The 16754-nt window shown below is 57.7% G+C and overlaps 1 protein-coding gene across 8 annotated transcripts in view; it reads right to left on the bottom strand.

Moving 5' to 3' along the window:
• Window positions 1-10197, bottom strand: part of CLBA1 (clathrin binding box of aftiphilin containing 1) — a 34490-nt gene extending 24293 nt beyond the window's left edge. For 5 of the 8 annotated variants that reach the window (XM_054530597.2, XM_054530599.2, XM_054530598.2 and 2 more), the window contains exons 1-4: window positions 9050-10160; window positions 6840-6985; window positions 4334-4463; window positions 3123-3239 (exon numbers count right to left, since the gene is read on the bottom strand). In XM_054530597.2, coding sequence (XP_054386572.1) covers window positions 3123-3239; window positions 4334-4463; window positions 6840-6985; window positions 9050-9472 — 816 coding nt within the window. In that variant the 5' untranslated portion in view covers window positions 9473-10160. Of the gene's footprint in view, window positions 1-599; window positions 1515-2416; window positions 2561-3122; window positions 3240-4333; window positions 4464-6839; window positions 6986-9049 lie in introns of those variants that run through there. The other 3 variants (XM_054530594.2, XM_054530596.2, XM_002825166.5) reach the window with 3 other exon arrangements.
• Window positions 10198-16754: the final 6557 nt, after the last annotated feature.

Below are 16754 nucleotides of genomic sequence, written 5' to 3'. Positions count from 1 at the left end.
AGGAAACCAGGGCATCTCCTGGAGGGGCTCTGCTGGCAGGGCCCAAAAGACAGTGCCTTTGAAGGAGGACAGTGCCTTTGAAGGAGAACAGTGCCTTTGAAGGAGGACAGTGCCTTTGAAGGAGAACAGTGCCTTTGAAGGAGGACAGTGCCTTTGAAGGAGGACAGTGCCTTTGAAGGAGAACAGTGCCTTTGAAGGAGGTGTGTTAGAAAAAGTCTCTAAATCCCCACTTTCACCTTGCTGAAAATGAAAATAAAGGCAGCTTTCCACAACATGTGATACCCAAAAACAAACAAACCAAAAGGAATGATCCTCATCACAGACCTAGAGCCACGTGCAACATGGTGCTGGCTGTGCAGCTGGGTGGCCGCGGCCAGGGTTTGTGCAGGGACATCCGCTTCCTCCTCCCTCACGATGGAATATCCTGCCCATCACTGCACACATCCCACTGATACCACGGTGACATGGAGGCTACGGTCCCCCGTGTGGCCTTGGCTGGAAAAGAGACAGCCAGGGTGGCTGCTTGCTTACACTTCAGGCCTCCCCTGGGGACAGGATTTCAGGTATCAGTCCCCCCAGATGAACCAGTGAGAACAGGCTTATCTAGGCGGTTTTATTTAATAAAATTTTACAAAAGTCAGGGCTGACTTCTTGGCTCTTCTCTTCAAAGAGCACAGTTTTCCTTAACAGATAATTAGGGGAAGCCACGGGCCCACCAGAAGCTCTCGCAGGCCAGTGGTGCGACCTCCTGTCCACAACCATGAGGGAGAAAGGCCCGTCCTTGAGGCTGCTGGGCAGGGGCCCAGGCAGTGAGGGCACCTGCGAGGCTTTGAGGGAACAGCACATCTGCACACCCTCATGGTGCCCTGACCACACAGCAGCCAGGGCAGAGTGTGACAGACAGAGGGCTTCTGAGCGGTCTCAACAGCTGTCTCTGGTGACTTTTCAGTGCCTTCCCCTTTTCCTCTGAACTCATGGATTTGACCACAAGTTGTTCCGCCTGGACTAAGCAGCCCAGAAGCCATCCATGCCCAGGGTCTATCCCTGGGCACCCCCCACCAGGTGCCAGCAGCATTCACATGGGGCAGGGGGCCCATGGGTGCCACCTGGACCCCGACAGCCTGCCATGGCACCCAGAAACCTCTGTCCCCCTTGGCTTTGCCAAGGACACATCCTCCATCTCCTGGTCAGACCTGAGACGAGCCCAGAGCACAGGACAGGTCCTGTTGGAGAGATCCCAGGAATGGGCCTGGGGTCTGGAAAACAGCTCCACAGACAGTTCTGGTTTCCACATCAACCCAGCCAGGAAGAAAATGAAAAATTCCTCATAAAGGTACAAAGTACTCCTGATTTTAGCAAACATCGCTATTAAAGAGTGTCAATTTGAGCTTGCGTGGAGTGAACATCTTTTTCCTTGGAATAGTGATGTGCTGGCCACCTCCGCATGAGGGGGTCTTCAGGAAGCGGCTGCATGTCATCAGCCTCCCCTGTCTGCTGCCAGGCCGCCCCGAGAGCTGAGATGAGAGGACAGCAGTCAGGCACGCGCACCCCGGGCAATGAGAAGCGCTCGCTTGGGCGTTTGCCCCTGGCCGCCCCCTGCCTCTCGGCCCCCTAGTGTTCTCTCCTTGGTTCTCCTCTTAGAAGCCTTCTCATCATGGGATGTCACCAGAGAGGTGCACAGGGAAAACATGCCGGGGCTTCCTCATGGTTCGGTCTATGGCTCTGGCCTGCAGCCAGCCCCGAAGACAGCAGTGGGCCCACATCTTAGGCGGGGTCTCTGGCCCTTGTGCTACGTGTCTGGCACTCCTTGGTGGAGGCTGCCACTACCTTCCACACTCACAGCCCTGCAGTGGCCACTCTTGGACTACACCACAGACTTCCCCCAAACAGCTGCGGCTGGACGTCTCCCCCATCGGCTGTTGTGAACAACACAGCCACGAACATTTCTTTACGGCCTGCTGCTCTAGGACAATCCTCCTGTGCTACGGTGTTTTTCAAAAAGATGGACAGCCTGTGAAGATGGCCAATGAGGGCCCTCTCCTGTTGCCCCATGGCACCTGTCACCGTCACCTGTGTGCTGACCATGCAGGGCACCCACCCCACGTCACCTGGGGACAGTGCCACATTCATGCCAAATTCCTGCCCAGAAGCTGACCCTGGCCGCCTCCTGTGCTATGCAACCTTCCTGCTGTCCCAGCTCAGTCTCAGGTCCTTGTCACCTCCTACCAGCCACAGGGCAGTACTTTACCCTGCGCCTCCCTGCGTGTCACTCTTCATGCTGACGGCCGCCCTTGCGCCCCTCCCACCATCTTCTGGGTGTACACAATGAGCCCCGACTGTTCCAGGGTCCCAGGTCTCCAGGGTGAGCAGGAAACCAGGTGAGCTAGGCCTGGCCATCTCACCCCTCCTGCAATACCTGGTCTGAGGGTGGGTTCCAGACTCCAGCCCAGAAAAGCTTTTCTTCCCCCTGATAAAAGAGAGAGCTGCAGGAAGAAGTCCCCTTCTCTGCCCATCCCCTCTTCCGCCTTGAGCCCGGCTGTGATGATGTGATGAAGTGACTCTGCGGCAAGAACAGCAGCTCATGAGAGAAAAGCTGTGGGCAGACCCTGTGTAAGGTAAGCGGCCTATGACTGAAGCCGCCAGTCAGATCCGTTCACGACAGCTGCCCAGGCGGAGTCAACATCCCCTGGCCCAACAGTCACAGCCTGGTCCTGCCTCATCCTTCCAGCCTCATCATCCACACCTGGAGTCTCAGCTTCCCTGCAGCTCTCTTCTCTGCCTGGCTTCTCCTGCCAGTTCTCCTGTGTGACCCACCCATATCCTGGGTCCTCTGGCCTAAGAGTCTTTCCGGATGATATTTATATTCCTTGGCACCCTGCAGTGGTGTTAACAATTTGCCTGTCTGCCCTAAATAGCAGAAATGTTTGTTTTCTGGAAATCCACAAGACTCAAAGGAAGAAAACAAGCAACTGACTCACATCAGAGAAAGCGGAGGGCTCCACATGTGTGGACACCACCAACGCAGTCCCCCGAGGCCTCTCCTTGCAGAGAAAGCGGAGGGCTCCACATGTGTGGACACCGCCAGCGCGGTTCCCTGAGGCCTCTCCTTGGTGGCCACTCACCTTGGTCTGGATCAGGGCTTTGCAATGCTGGAGACAGAAGCTGCTGACAGTGAGGAGTCCTTCAGGCTCTTTGAGGTCACAATCTTCCATGATGTGGCCCTCGCCTCCAGAAAGGTTCTAAGGAGACAGACCCCATCAGACAGCCAGTACAGTCACCATTTTGTCTCCTGTTTCCTTTTCCCCTGAGCCCCTCTACTAGTTTCACGCTAAAACTGCAAAGTTCTCTCAGGCCCCTCTGAAGGTCAGCTTACCAGTTTCCCCTGTGTAGCCCTGCCACTCGCTGCCTCATCCCCAGCTCACAGGCCTCGCTCCCCTTCAGGACCTCAGCGCCCCTCAACTGTTCAATGGGAATAATGTCTTCAGGGCCCCTTTCAGACACACCCTTCAGGCTGCTGCCACTCAGAGCTGGCCCGCATCTGAGGTTTCTATTCAGGCCTCCCCCATTTCCTAGCCTCCTGGTTCTCTGTTTTCCTCACACAGTGACACAGTCAGGGCTGTTCTCACTGGGAGCCTCTCTGTTCCTTTCTGCCCTTCACTTCCTTCCTGGCCAGCCCAATGTGGCCCATGGGCCAAGAGGGCAACCATCTTCATGCCCGTCTTCACCAGGGCCAATCTGCCTGCCTGGCTGGCCCTTTTTGAGTTTTCCATGTTTGAAAATTTCCGTAATATTGAAGAATGAAGAAAGATCCTTGAAATCTAGATCGCTGAAAGGCGGCCCTCCCTATGACTGGCGTTTTCTGTGACAGCCCAGGAGCTTCAGCACATGCACGGCAGTCTGTGCGTGGCAGTGGTGCACGTGGCGGTGTGTGTGGTGTGTTGCGCGCGGCAGCAGTATGTGCACGTGGCGGTGTGTGCGCTCAGCAGCAGTGGCGTGTGCGTGGCAGTGTGTGCGCGCAGCAGTGTGTGGTGGCGTGTGTGCATCAGTGTGTGTGCACTGATGCACATCTCTGTATGCGTTGTCTGCTGCAGGCTCAGGCCCGTTTCTTCCAGAGCCTTTCCCTACCTCCTGCTCTAGGCTTTGCTGGCTCCTACCTCAAGCATTCGGGATTCATTCAATGGCCTTGACACGTTTATGGGGCCACCTAGTGGCTATAACCCATCTGAACCCACACTTCTGCCTGCACCCACCCCTTGGGCGCAGCCAAGGGCCACTGGCTACAGTGAAATTCAACCACACTCCCAGGAGCCCTGTGTCAACCCAAACCGCCTACCTTCTGCGCAGCATCTATTCCGAGAACAAGAAAGAAGTTCTCCTGGCAACGGGACTCGCTCCAGAGGCACTGAGAAGTAGACGTGGTGTGTATGCTCTGAAGGGCTCTCCAGAGTTTTCTGGATTCGTTACTGAAAAACAGATGCAATTGTTAAAAGGTGACCTTGAAAGCCTTCTGAGGAGATCACGAGGCACGGCCTGAGGCACACAGTGGGGCGCCTGGCCTTTACCCGCAAGCCGAGAGGCACACAAGCCAAGAGGCGTATGGCTGTTAAGAACTCTAAAAGCAGCGTTCCCGGGCTGGGCACAGTGGCTCACGCCTGTAATCCCAGCACTTTGGGAGGCTGAGGCAGACAGATCAGGAGGTCAGGAGTTCAAGATCTGCCTGGCCAACATAGTGAAACCCCATCTCTACTAAAAATACAAAAAATTAGCCAGGCGTGCTGATGGGTGCCTGTAATCCCAGCTACTGGGGAGGTTGAGGCAGGAGAATCGCTTGAACCCAGGAGGCGGAGGTTGCAGGGAGCGGAGATTGTGCCACTGCACTCCAGCCTGGGCAACAGAGTGAGACTCTGTCTCAAAAAAACAAACAAACAAACAAACAAAAAAACAGCGTTCCCTGCAGGAGCACTGGGCTGTCTCATTTATTTGTTCATTTATACTTTTATTCAAACAACATGTGCCCCCTCTATCCCTCACAGCACCTGCCCTGGAGTAGCTTACTCACTGCAGTTACTATCTCCTCCAAGGAGTGGAAGCTCCATGATGGCAGATATTTTGCTGGTTTTGTTCACTCAAGTACCTAGAACTGTGCTGAGTACAAAATAGATGCTCACAAACTAAGAGTACCAGTGCATGCTTACGAGAACAAATGAACAAACCAACGATGAATGTCTACTATGTGCCACACGTCACTGCTACGTACTGTGAGGGACTGAGAAGGTCTGCCTGTAGGAAGTTCACGCTCTAGTAGGGAAGGGAAAATGAATGCAAGGGTAGGTGCAGCAGCTCACACCTGTAAAGCCAGCACTTTGGGAGACAGGAGGGCAAATCACTTGAGCTCAGGAGTTTGAGACCAGCCTGAGCAACATAGCAAAACCCTGTCTCTACAAGAAATACAAAAATTAGCTGGGTGTAGTGGCGGGTGCCTGTAGTCCCAGTACTCAGGAGGCTGAGGCGGGAAGATCGCTTAAGCCTAGGAGGCGGAGGTTGTAGTGAGCTGAGATCGCGCCACTGCACTCCAGATAAGTACAGAAGAAGAGCAGATGTGCTAAACACCAGACCATTTCCAAAAATACCCCAGTGTTTCAGAACACACAAACCACGCTCTACTCCACCCCCAAAGTACCATCCAGCCTTCTGTCCCACGAGTGTCCAGCCCTGCCAAGTCCTGACACCCAGGACTCCCCATGCCTCTGGGTCCGCGAGTCGTGCTGCTGGGGACAGAGATGTCAATACCACCAGTACAGTGCCCACCCCACCGTCAGCTTGCTGGGACCACATTCTTTGCAGTTTTTCCCCAGGGATCATGCTTTGCAGAAGCACCACATACAGAGGGCACGCTGGCCATCTGGGCAACGCTGGTTGTGGCCTTCTGGGTTCCAGGCCTCTGTCCTCAAGCCCCTGTAGAGGGTACCCTGGGGCAGGCGCTGGGTTGGACCCCAGTAGAGGCCACAGTGGGCCAGGGCTGGAGCCCAGAATGGCCTGTCTGCAGAGCTCTCTGAAAGTCCAGGCCTGCTCAGAGACACAAAAAATCAGCAGGCTGACCTGGCTCTCCCCTGGCTGCTGGGAGACCCACTCCACAGACCACACCGAGGGACAGGGAAGCTAGCTCACCTCAACCTTCACTTCCCTCCTCCCTCTGGGGCCTTGGGCCAACTTACCTCGAGCTTCTCAACCACTGCTGCCTAATCCACTAGAGCACTGTTTGTCTTCAATGCTCAGTTGAAAGTGTGTCCCTGGAAAATGGCCATCTGCGAGTGACCACGGGTGCACTTTCCCCTAGGAGCCCGCGGCCCTGCAGGCAGCACCGGGAGCACCCCTGGGGCTGGGCCTGGGGCTGACAATGGGGCTCCAGAGTGTGGAATGTTTTCTAGAACTCTGTGGCTGAGGACCATGAGGCAGCCAGTGCCCACTCAGCCAAGTCCCCCAGAAGGCCCCTGCTCTGTGCCCACTGCCCAGGCCCACCAGCCACTCACACTGAATGCGAGGCCCCCACCCACTCCACCAGCACTGGCACTGAGACCCAAGAGGGGCTGGGCTCGGGTCCAGCTGCTCCAGGTGAACTGGTTGGGGAGGGGGATGAACAGGGCTCAGAGTGGAAGGCCACAGCTGGAGCATCAATCGTGCTGCCCGCTTCTCATAGGACCCCTATGACCCACAGATGGCAGGGACCTCAGGAGAGATGCTACTCTCTATAAAGGCAAAAACAAAGCCTCACACACCTACTTTTATCAAACAAAAGTACAAAAGCAGTTGCTGTAAGAAATATTTCTTAAGTTCATTACCACAATTTATGTACACATTCAAGGCCAGGTTTTTCTTCACTGCTTATTTCTAGGAAATGGTCTATGGTGGAAACGTCTTCAGCTGCCTGCTGGACTGTTATTTCTTGAAAAGCACACTTTAAAATGTTCTCATAGCTGAGAATGGGCTGAAAAGAAAAGAAGAAAAGCATACCAAAGTTAGGAGAAAGACGTACATAATGTTACCTTATTCCAAAGAAATAATTGTGATAGAAATGAAATTTGTAATTGATCATACCATTAGTGTTACTATCACTTGACATATGCATTCCTAAAAATCACCAAGTTAGCAAAATCACACAAAACCAGAGGACTCACGGGAAAGGTGGGGTTAGGGCAAAACATTCAAACTTCATCAGTGACACATGAAAAAAGATGGCCACCCAATAATGTTAGTGCTGTTTTCCATGTTTGGTTAAGAAATTACACATGCGGCCCGGCGCAGTGGCTCACGCCTGTAATCCTGGCACTTTGGGAGCCCCAGGTGGGCGGATCACGAGGTCAGCAGTTCGAGACCAGCCTGGCCAACATGGTGAAACCCCATCTCTACTAAAAATACAAAAATTAGCTGGGCATGGTGGTACGCGCCTATAATCCCAGCTACTTAGGAGGCTGAGGCAGGAGAATCGCTTGAACCCGGGGGGGCAGAGGTTGCAGTGAGCTCAGATTGCGCCCCTGCACTCCAGCCTGGGTGACAGAGCGAGACTCCGCCTCAAAAAAAAAAAAAAAAAAGAAATTATACATACTACAATAAGCACAGCACTTTACCTTGGAAAAGACGAAGGCTCGCAGGCTGAGTTAGTGTGAAGGGGTAGGAGGAGGGCGGTCTGAACCGGGCGAAGTCCTAACACCAGGTGTTGACAGGTGTGCTACATCGGGGCACTGAGCGCTGTGTGAAGGTGTGCGTGTGCGAGTCTCATGTATTCCAACGGGCCCCAGCTCAGCTGGGGGCAGTTTTCTGCATTTATCTACTCTTTCTTGTGAAATTTCAACTATGCTCAAATCGTTCCCTAATACATCAATCATGCTGGAAAACAAATCCTGTATTCAAAACAAGCATCACAGCAGACCTTACTCTATTAAGAGTGGATCTCATCAGGATTCCAGGGAAACTGCTTCAGAAAACAGTCTGGCCAGGCACGGTGGCTCATGCCTGTAATCCCAGCACTTTGAGAGGCCGAGGTGGGCGGATCACCTGAGGTCAGGAGTTCAAGACCAGCCTGGCCAACACGGTAAAACCCAGTCTCTACTAAATACATATATATATATATATATAAAAGTTAGCCAGGCGTGGTGTTGGGCACCTGTAATCCCAGCTACTCGGGAGGCTGAGGCAGGAGAACTGCTTGAACCCAGGAGACAGAGGTTGCAGTGAGCCGACACAGTGCCACTGCACTCCAGCCTCAGCCACAGCGTAAGACTCTGTCTCAAAAAAAAAAAAAAGAAAAAGAAAACAGGCCAGCCCTGAGAACTGCAATATCTTTATTTCCTTCCTTAGTGGTTTTATTTCTTATCTCTCATGATGGGGCTTGGGATGAACCATTTGGGAAGAAGTGGCAGAGAAAAGAGGAACAATGGAAGCAAGAAGACAGGAAAAGAGAGGGAGCAGAAGTGTCACCAAACGGTAAACACCCGGCAGTCTGCTCTGAAAGAGAGCAGGGGGCAGGGGGCTGAAGGCTGGGACCCTGGCTCCTGGACAGGTCGGAATGGGCATCACCCGATTCATTACAAGCTCTCGGACAGGTTGGATCTGGCGTCACCCAATTCATTACAAGCAAGTTGAAATGTGATCACGTGATTTTAGAATCTCTGAGACTTCTGAACTTAGCAGATTCAGAATTCAGACAAAAAGCTCCTCCTCAAATGCCCTGAGCTGGGGCCAGTGCAGCCCCCGCCAATGGGGAGTGGACAGGCTGGGGGAGGAATGGTCAGAGAGAGCGACCCAGCTCAGGTGGCCCCCACCTGGCCTTGGTGTGACCCATTTCTGCAGCCTCCTCTGCCAACTCATTCCTTCCCTGGCCTCAGGATGGGACTGCCAACCACATGGCCAGGGACGAAGGCCAGGAGACAAGCAGACGCTCTGAGGCTGTCAGCCCCCTCCCTGGCCAGCACGCCACAGCACTCGAGGGCTGCAGGCCTCTTGGTGTGTACACATCCCACTCAACATGGTGACCACAGCACAGTAGAAATACCTCAGAAGGTGAGACGGCAGAAGTTCCTGTCACCCAAGGTCCACCCTGGCATGGTTGGTGAGAACTGCACTCTTTTGCGGCAGAAGTGGTTTTCGGTGGCTGGGGTTCTGTGGGTCCCTCCAGGAGTTCAAGGGACTGTGAGAATTGTCCAGACTCGGCTGAAGATTCCCGAAAGCCTTCAAACTCCCCCCAAGTGCCGCTGTGTTCCCCAGGGTCAGGACATCGGGCAGCGCAGGTGGAACCGCCCTCACGGGGCATGGAGATGCTGGCTTTCCCATCGGACAGGAGAAGGTCGGGGCAGGTCCGTCTCCATTCCAAACTGTCATCACTCAGCCTCTCAGGTGCCACTCGGAGGGAAGCGCTGGCTGCTTCCTCCTGGAGGTCACTCAAAGGCTCTCCCCCCAGCTCCCGCCGGCCTTGCATCTTGGAGCCGCCAGGCCAGCAGAGGCCCGATGAGCAGCTGCTCAGGAGACATAAATGCCGGGGTGCTGGCCGCCCAGGACTGCCCAACCTTCCCCTGCCCTGGAGAGGGCCTGGGGACGCTGCAGGAGTGCCCCGGGCTGCCCAGTGGCTGACGGTGGAAAGTGCCCACGTGCTGCTGTGGAACTGACACAAACCACAGGCACGGCCCGGTCGCCCGGGAGTCCTGGCTTCCTCCCACGCGCGCGGGCGCGGAGTCCAACACAGGGGCGCGTACCAGACCCACGGCAGGTGTGAGAGGGGCGGCCCAAGGTGGGGCTCCTGCTCTGGAGAGAGCCGCGAGGGAGCCTGGGAGGCCCACGCTGGCCAGAGGAGCGTGAGCCGGGCGCCCGCGGGAGGCCCAAGTGGGAAGGAGTGGGTGCGGCGCCCCGGGGCCTCCCGAGAGTCCCTCTCGCACGCGGCCCGCAGGCAGCCCTGGACCGCCTGAGCCTGGACGGGGCCCGAGGTGGCCAGCTAAGCGCCTGGCCCACGGCTCCCGAGAGTCCCCGCGTGTCCTGGGCCTGGGCCCGGGCCCCGCACCCACCTTGGTCGCCGCCTCGGCGGGGCCGCGCTGGGCCAGGCCGAGAGAAACCTGCAACCAGCCGTTCCCTCCTGCCTGCGCCGCCCCGTTGCCTGGCAACGGCGTGCGCCAGCTCCGCTTCCGGCGTCCGCCGCCGTGGCGTCATCACGCATCCGGGGCGAGGCCAGCGCCGGCCCCCGCCCTCCAGGACCCGCCCCGGACCCGCCCTCCCTGCCCCGGGCCGCCTCCGCCGCGGGTGGGATCGGGCTTCCCCACTGGCCGAGCCCTGGGCGCCGGGCCGCTCGAGCTTTCTGTCCGTGCTCAGTTCGCCGCCCGAGTGGTTCTTTTTTTTTGAGACGGAGTCTCGCTCTGTCGCCCAGGCTGGAGTTCAGTGGCGCGATCTCGACTCACTGCAAGCTCCGCCTCCCGGGTTCACCCCATTCTTCTGCCTCAGCCTCCCGAGTAGCTGGGACTACAGGCGCCCGCCACCACGCCCAGCTGATTTTTTTGTATTTTAATAGAGACTGGGTTTCACCGTGTTAGCCAGGATGGTCTCGATCTCCTGACCTCGTGATCCACCCGCCTCGGCCTCCCAAATGCTGGGATTACAGGCTTGAGCCACCGTGCCTGGCCCTAGAGTGGTTCTTTCTTCCTCACGACGAGCTCCCCAGGTCCGTCCCAGCGCACCCGTCACCCGCAGCCCCTTCTCCCGGCGCCCCGCAGCCTAACTTGCCGCGCCGCGGACCCCTCTGTGGTGCAGCTGAGCGACGGCCCCTCAGGACCCCACCTCTCCCTGGCGAGAGCCAAGTCTGTCTTGCTGACTCCTGAATCCCAAAACCTCACCCACGCCTAACTCGTCCCCATTCCTGGGGGAAGGAGCGGCGGGGAGGCTCCACCCCTCCCTCGCAGGCCCCACGGAGTGCTCCTCTCCTTTGTCACCAGCCAGACCAGGGCAGAGCAGGGCTGGCGGAAAGCCCCTCTCCAGCCACTGGACGACCAAGGAGCTAGGCTGGCCTCTGCCAGCTCCCCTCCGGGCTTCCAGGCCTTCTGCCATCTGCCCTGACCCCCAAACTCAAGGAGTCAACCTTGACTCCATCTCCTCCCTGGCCTTCCCAGACTGGCCCCCATCACCACCTCCTCTGGGTAAGGGGAGGGCCTGGCCCTGGTGAAGCCCTGAACCATGCCACCTGCTGTCCACCTCCTATCTACCTCAGGCTCGCTTTTCTCCCACCCTGGGGCCTGGGGCCCTGCCTGGACTCTGTCCTTGCTTGAATCACCCCTTCCCTCCCTGGTCCTTCTCAGCCAAGCTACAGAACAATTTAATTTTACAAATGACAAGATGACATCATTCTCTGCACCTTAGACCCAGCCTCCTGTCTCCGCTCCTTCCTGAGGGGCAGAGCAGCCAGGCCATGCAGTATGGAAGCTCTTTGGTCAGACTGTCCAGGACTGGACCTTGGCTTGGCCACCCCAGCACCGCAGTGACCCTAAGGATGGTGATCAGGAGCTGGCTGGGTTTGTAGACCAGGCCTGGGCCTGTCTTGCCAGCTTAAGGGCAGTGCCCGTTCCCACTGCTGCCCCTCATCCACTGCACAGTCCTTGCCGTCCTTGAGGCCCAGAGAACTGGGAGGGGGGCAGGAGGAGTGTTGTTCTTGTGTACAGGTGGGGAAACTGAGGCCCCGCCCCAAAGGCCTGCATGAGAAGCAGAGCTGGGACAAGAGCTCCTCTCCTGGTTCTCTGCAATTCCCCACCCCCGTCTGGGCTTCAGCTTCCATGTGAAGTGCGTGGGGAGCACGGTACCCCCAGGATGGTTGGAGGATAAAAATGACCCATATGGGTTGAAGAGCTGGTGTGGCAGCTGGACAGGGCCCCACAGAGATGTCCACATCCTAATCCCTGGAACCTGTGGATATGTGACCTCACAGGGTCAAAGACACTTTCTAGATGGGCTTAAATTAAGGCTCTTGAGAGGAGGAGTGGAGCCTGGATGATGCGTGTAATCACAAAGGTCCTGAGAAGGAAGCAGGAAGGTCAGAGTCAGAGAGGAGACGCAAAGATGGAAGCACAGCCAGAGTGATACGAGACTGCAGATGCCTCTGGAGGCTGAAAGGACCAGGAAACAGATCTCCCCTGAAGCCTCCAGAAGGCACACCGTCCTGCCCACACCTAGAACTGGAGTTGATAAATGCGCACATGCTGTTTTCAACCACTGTGCTGGTGGTATTTTGTTATGGCAGCAGCAGGGAACTAATATGCCTGAGTGACCCCTTGTAACCCACTGAGAAGTGCTGCCTCGGGGAAGCCAAGGTGCAGAGGAAATGGCAGTGGCAACCTTGACATCAGGTGCCCAACCCTGGTTGCAGGAGGAGGTGGGGGCAGCCCAGGTGGCTGCTAGGCCGCCGCTGGCTTCTTGGGCCAGCTTCTGGGCAGACCATCCTGCTTCATGGCACAGCCTGAAAGGCACGAGCTGAGGATAAGGCTTCCAGGTTGGCGATCGGAGCAGGCACTGCTCAAATTGAATTGGCCCAGCTGCTAGGGGAGACTGGGCCAGAGAGGGTGGGTTCCCATTAAAGCCTGGGTGTGAGGGACATTAGCCATGACTCCCGAGGGCCATGGAGGGGGCAGGTGGAGTGTGGTTGGGACGAGGAGCCCATGTGGCCCTCCCAGGACCTCTCCAGCCACCTCGGTCCACCCTGAGCCCCAGCCCTGCTCAATGGGTGTGTGGGGAGCACCTCCCCTTCTGCAGAGGAGCCAAGCTTCCCTACCCTAGTCTCAGGAGGAAGGGGCCAGCCTGGGTCCTGGGGCAAGTGCCACCTACGCACAGAGCCCCACAGTCACCTTGGGATCTCCCAGCATCACCTGATGAGCAAGGACTGGCTGGGGAGGGGTCCCCGGAAGCACCCAGGCATCCTGGTCCTCTGGGATCCTCAGCCCCAAGTCCCTAGGGCAAGTTGGGGAGTGTGCCTGTCCTCACCTCCGGCAGCAGGAATGGCAGGGCTTGCAGGCGGCAGCATGGGAACCTGCTGCTGCTCAGATCCCAGGCTAGCCCACATGGACTGCTGAGCCAGAGAGCCTGATGAAGACATGGGTTGAAAGAAACCCATCCGAGTGGAACGATGGCAGCACCCTGACATGCCCCACTACTGCCAATTTCCTGATCCCAGCTGTGTGGGTGCAGAGGAAGTGGACCTGGGGACAATACCCAGGCCTGAAATGGGCACCCGGCTTTGGGGGAGAGTGAGGCGGTTAGAGGTCAGGAGTCAGTGTGGTCAGGCAACAGTGGGAGGCAGGGTGGACAAGTGTCCCCCACCTGGTCACAGGGGTCTTCCCCCATCATCTCCTTATAAAAGACTGAGCAGGGGCAGGCGGCAGCTGAGACAGTCCTAGATGCTCCCACCTCACCCTGCACCCCTCCATCTGGGCACGAGGCTGGGCTGGATGCAAGGCTGTGGCTGGGGCGGGGCAGGGACCACAGCAGAGCTATTTTTGCTTATGTTGCTGCAGCTGCCGCAGCAAGCATCAATCATTGATGCTGTGGGCATCCCTGCCTGCAGAGGATGGAGGCAAGCAGCGCCAGTCAGGCTATGGGGGCAGGGCAGCGGCTTTGCTGATGGTCAGGGCCTGGGGAACCTCGGCTCCTCACCCAGGCCCCGCCAGGGCTTGCACCCCAAGCCCTGGCACCCAGCCTCAGGAAGGCTGTGGGCAACCAGTGGGCTGGGCCAGTGTCCCCATCTCAGTGGTCCAGGGAGGAGGTGGAGGCTGTGTGCACAGGACAGAGCATGCGACGCCCTCTCCCTGGGGGTGACACCTACAGCAGGTGTGGGGCCTTGTATGTGCTAGAGGTGGCTGTGAGTTGGGCTTGTGTCCAAGGATGCTGTGGGTGGGGGCATGAATTCCTCAGCCCAGGCCCGCTTCTGTGGTCCTCCCTAGCTGGGCATCTGTCCTCAGAGGGGCACATGGGGAGGAGACTGGAGCTGGGCGTGATGACAAGAGCACAGGCTTCAGCTGGCGGGGAGGGACCGGGATGGGGGCTGGCAGCCCCTCTCATCTTCTCCCCTGCTGCCACAGCTGTGACCCTGGAGCCCTGTTTCAGCTGCTGAGGCCCTGGTGGGCGGGAGGAGGGATTCTGGCTGGCCCCCGGGGAGCCAGTCCTCAACTGCACATAGCCGCAGCCTGCCTGTTTGTAGGGGTACACTGCCCAAGTTGCAGGCCCTCTCAGTGGCATCTGGAGTGAGATAGAGCTCTCAGGACCCCAGGTTCCCCGAGGTGGGGAAGCTCTCTGGACAGACACCCCAAGGTGTCTTACTCAGAACACTGTCAGCTTAACCCTCAAGCTAGGAGAAGACCCCCAGAAGGAGAGTGGGAGGGGCAGTCCCCCGCTCCCCGACAGTCACAATCAGACCGCGGCCCCAGCACTCAGGGCCACTGCAGAGAGACACCAGCCCTCTGTCTCAGAATGGGCAGGAGAAGGGAGGGACGGCCTCCGGGTGGAGCAGGCCCTGCCCAGACCCCATCCTGAATTCTGGGGCCACAGGGGAGCACGGCGCAGCTGCGTGTGTGTGTCTCTGCCTACCTTGGAAGTGGGCAGCCCCGTGCAGGGCAGAGGCGAAGTTCCTGGACCTGGGCAGCCGTGGTTGGTTCTGGGACCATTTCTTAGCCAGGGGTGGACAGGCCCAGTGGACACAGCTAGGGGAAGATCTCAGCCACCCCATGCTGAGGGGCAGGACCAGGGCAAAGTCCTCCCAAGTGTGGGGTCCCCACACTCCCGTGACGCCACGCTGAACTTGCGCTCTCACTCGGCCCCCACCAAGATGGCCTGGAGAGTTCTCTCATCTTGCTGAAGGAAAACAGAGGCAGGGGCAGCAGGTAGTAGCCCAGGGACAGGAACATGTCGGGGGCAGCCCCGGCTTCCCCACCCAGGGCTCCATCCTCACCCATCCTGCAAAGCCAGGGGGAGTCCCCATAGCCCTGTGCAGATCATGCCAGACAATCAGGAGAGGGGCCAGTTCATTTGGATGGGGACGCAGGAGGCCACATGACTTTGTATGCACCCGGGCACCCTAGTGGCTCTCTCCCTGTGCCCAGGGAGTAACTGATTCCAGGTTAGCAGAGCAGGGTGGGCTCCTGGGGAGGGAGGTTAGTGCAGGGCCTCTGGACCCCAGGCAACACTGCTCAGCCCTGAAAGAAGGACACTGCGAGGGGGTGGGGTAAGACCTGCGCCAGGTCCCCACATGAGGGAAAAGGTTGTGCCCATCATGCCTGGGCTCATTGGCAGGAGGCTGCCAGGGCCTCTTCCCGGCAGTGGCTCTGGCGTCCGTCTGACCTGCTGCTGGATGGCTGCCCGGTGGCTGCAGCGCGGCTAACGGGAACTGTCTAGAGTGAGTCATCGTGCCCGGGTGGCTCACCTGGGCCCACTAGCTGTGCGTGGTCTCCAAATGAGCCCAGGAATGCGTGTGCCCCTGTGTGTATGTGTACACGTGCATGGGTCTGTATCCTGGTGTGGGTGTTCATGCATGCAGGCCTGAGTGTATCAAATATCCCAGGTGGCCTCTGTCTGTGTCTTGGTGAGTTTGTGATCTTGTCTATGAGTGTCTGTGTCTGCCTGGCCCTTCCGGTATAGCCTGGCCTCTTCCCACCCCAGGAAAAGGTGTCCGTGTGTGTGTGTGTGTGTGTATGACAGAGCATGTGTGTTTGTGTGTGTCTCTATGTGTGAGTATGTGTCTGTGTGTCTCTGTGTCTGTGTCTGTGTGTGAGTGTGCCTCTGTGTGTACCTGTGTATGTATCTGTGTGTCTGTGTCTCTGTCCATGTGTGTCTGTGTGTCTCTGTGTGTATGTATGTGTGTGTGTATCCGTATGTGTGTCCGTGTGTGTGTGTCGGTGTATGTGTGTGTGTGTGTCCCCGCATCTGACCCACACCACTGGACACTGCCAGGCAGCTCCTCATGGAGGTGGCGGTCCTCTCCTGGGTCTCTTCCAGCCCTGCCTCCCCCCACAATCCCTGCAGAACTCCACTCCTTCTGGGGTGTGCCCGGCTCGGGTCTACACCAGGCCAGGCGTCACCAAACTCTTAGAACTCCCTTGGGCCCCTGCCCTCCCTGTCCACACCCCCAGGTGTGCTGCCTCTGTGTGGTGCCCAAGCTAGATCCCAGGGAGGCTCCCACCCTCTGCACTCTGATCCTCACCAAGTCCCCTCTGCCTGAATATCTTTTCACTCTCTCCCACACCATGGCCCTGGTTCCACTGCTCCTGTTTCCAGCTGTGCCCCATGCCAACACCCCAGCCACCTGCGCAGTCTTTCCTCAGCTCTCACCACGCTCAGAGACCCTGCTTGGAGCCTTAGGTGACACCTCCTACCGACAAGACCCCCCCTCAGCCGCCTTGCTGCCCTGTCCCCGCCCACTGGGCCTGACTTTCAACCCCAGCCCTTTTGCCCCCATTCTCTGCACGCAGGCTACTCTGTCCCCTCTCTCCAGAACACTCTTCCTACACTGCCTGGCACATGCCTCACCCCTAAGGTCCCAGCTTACACTGTCAGGAGCCTTCCAGGACCCCCGTTCCCCCGCCCCCAGGGCAGTGCCGCCCTGCAGAACGCCTCATCCTTACAGGCTTGATTGTGTCTACACCAGACCTGGAGCCCCTGGGGCAGGGCCAGTGGGGTGCTGGTTGCCGCTGTGTCCTAGGCCCTAGGCTCTTGACAAGAATCAGCAGAAAGGATGACTCTGGGCG

This window comes from Pongo abelii, chromosome 15 (assembly GCF_028885655.2).
Source record: "Pongo abelii isolate AG06213 chromosome 15, NHGRI_mPonAbe1-v2.0_pri, whole genome shotgun sequence".
NCBI lineage: Eukaryota > Metazoa > Chordata > Mammalia > Primates > Hominidae > Pongo > Pongo abelii.
The sequence above is the reverse complement of the archived record's forward strand: the minus strand, read 5'-3'. Positions and strand labels throughout refer to the sequence as shown.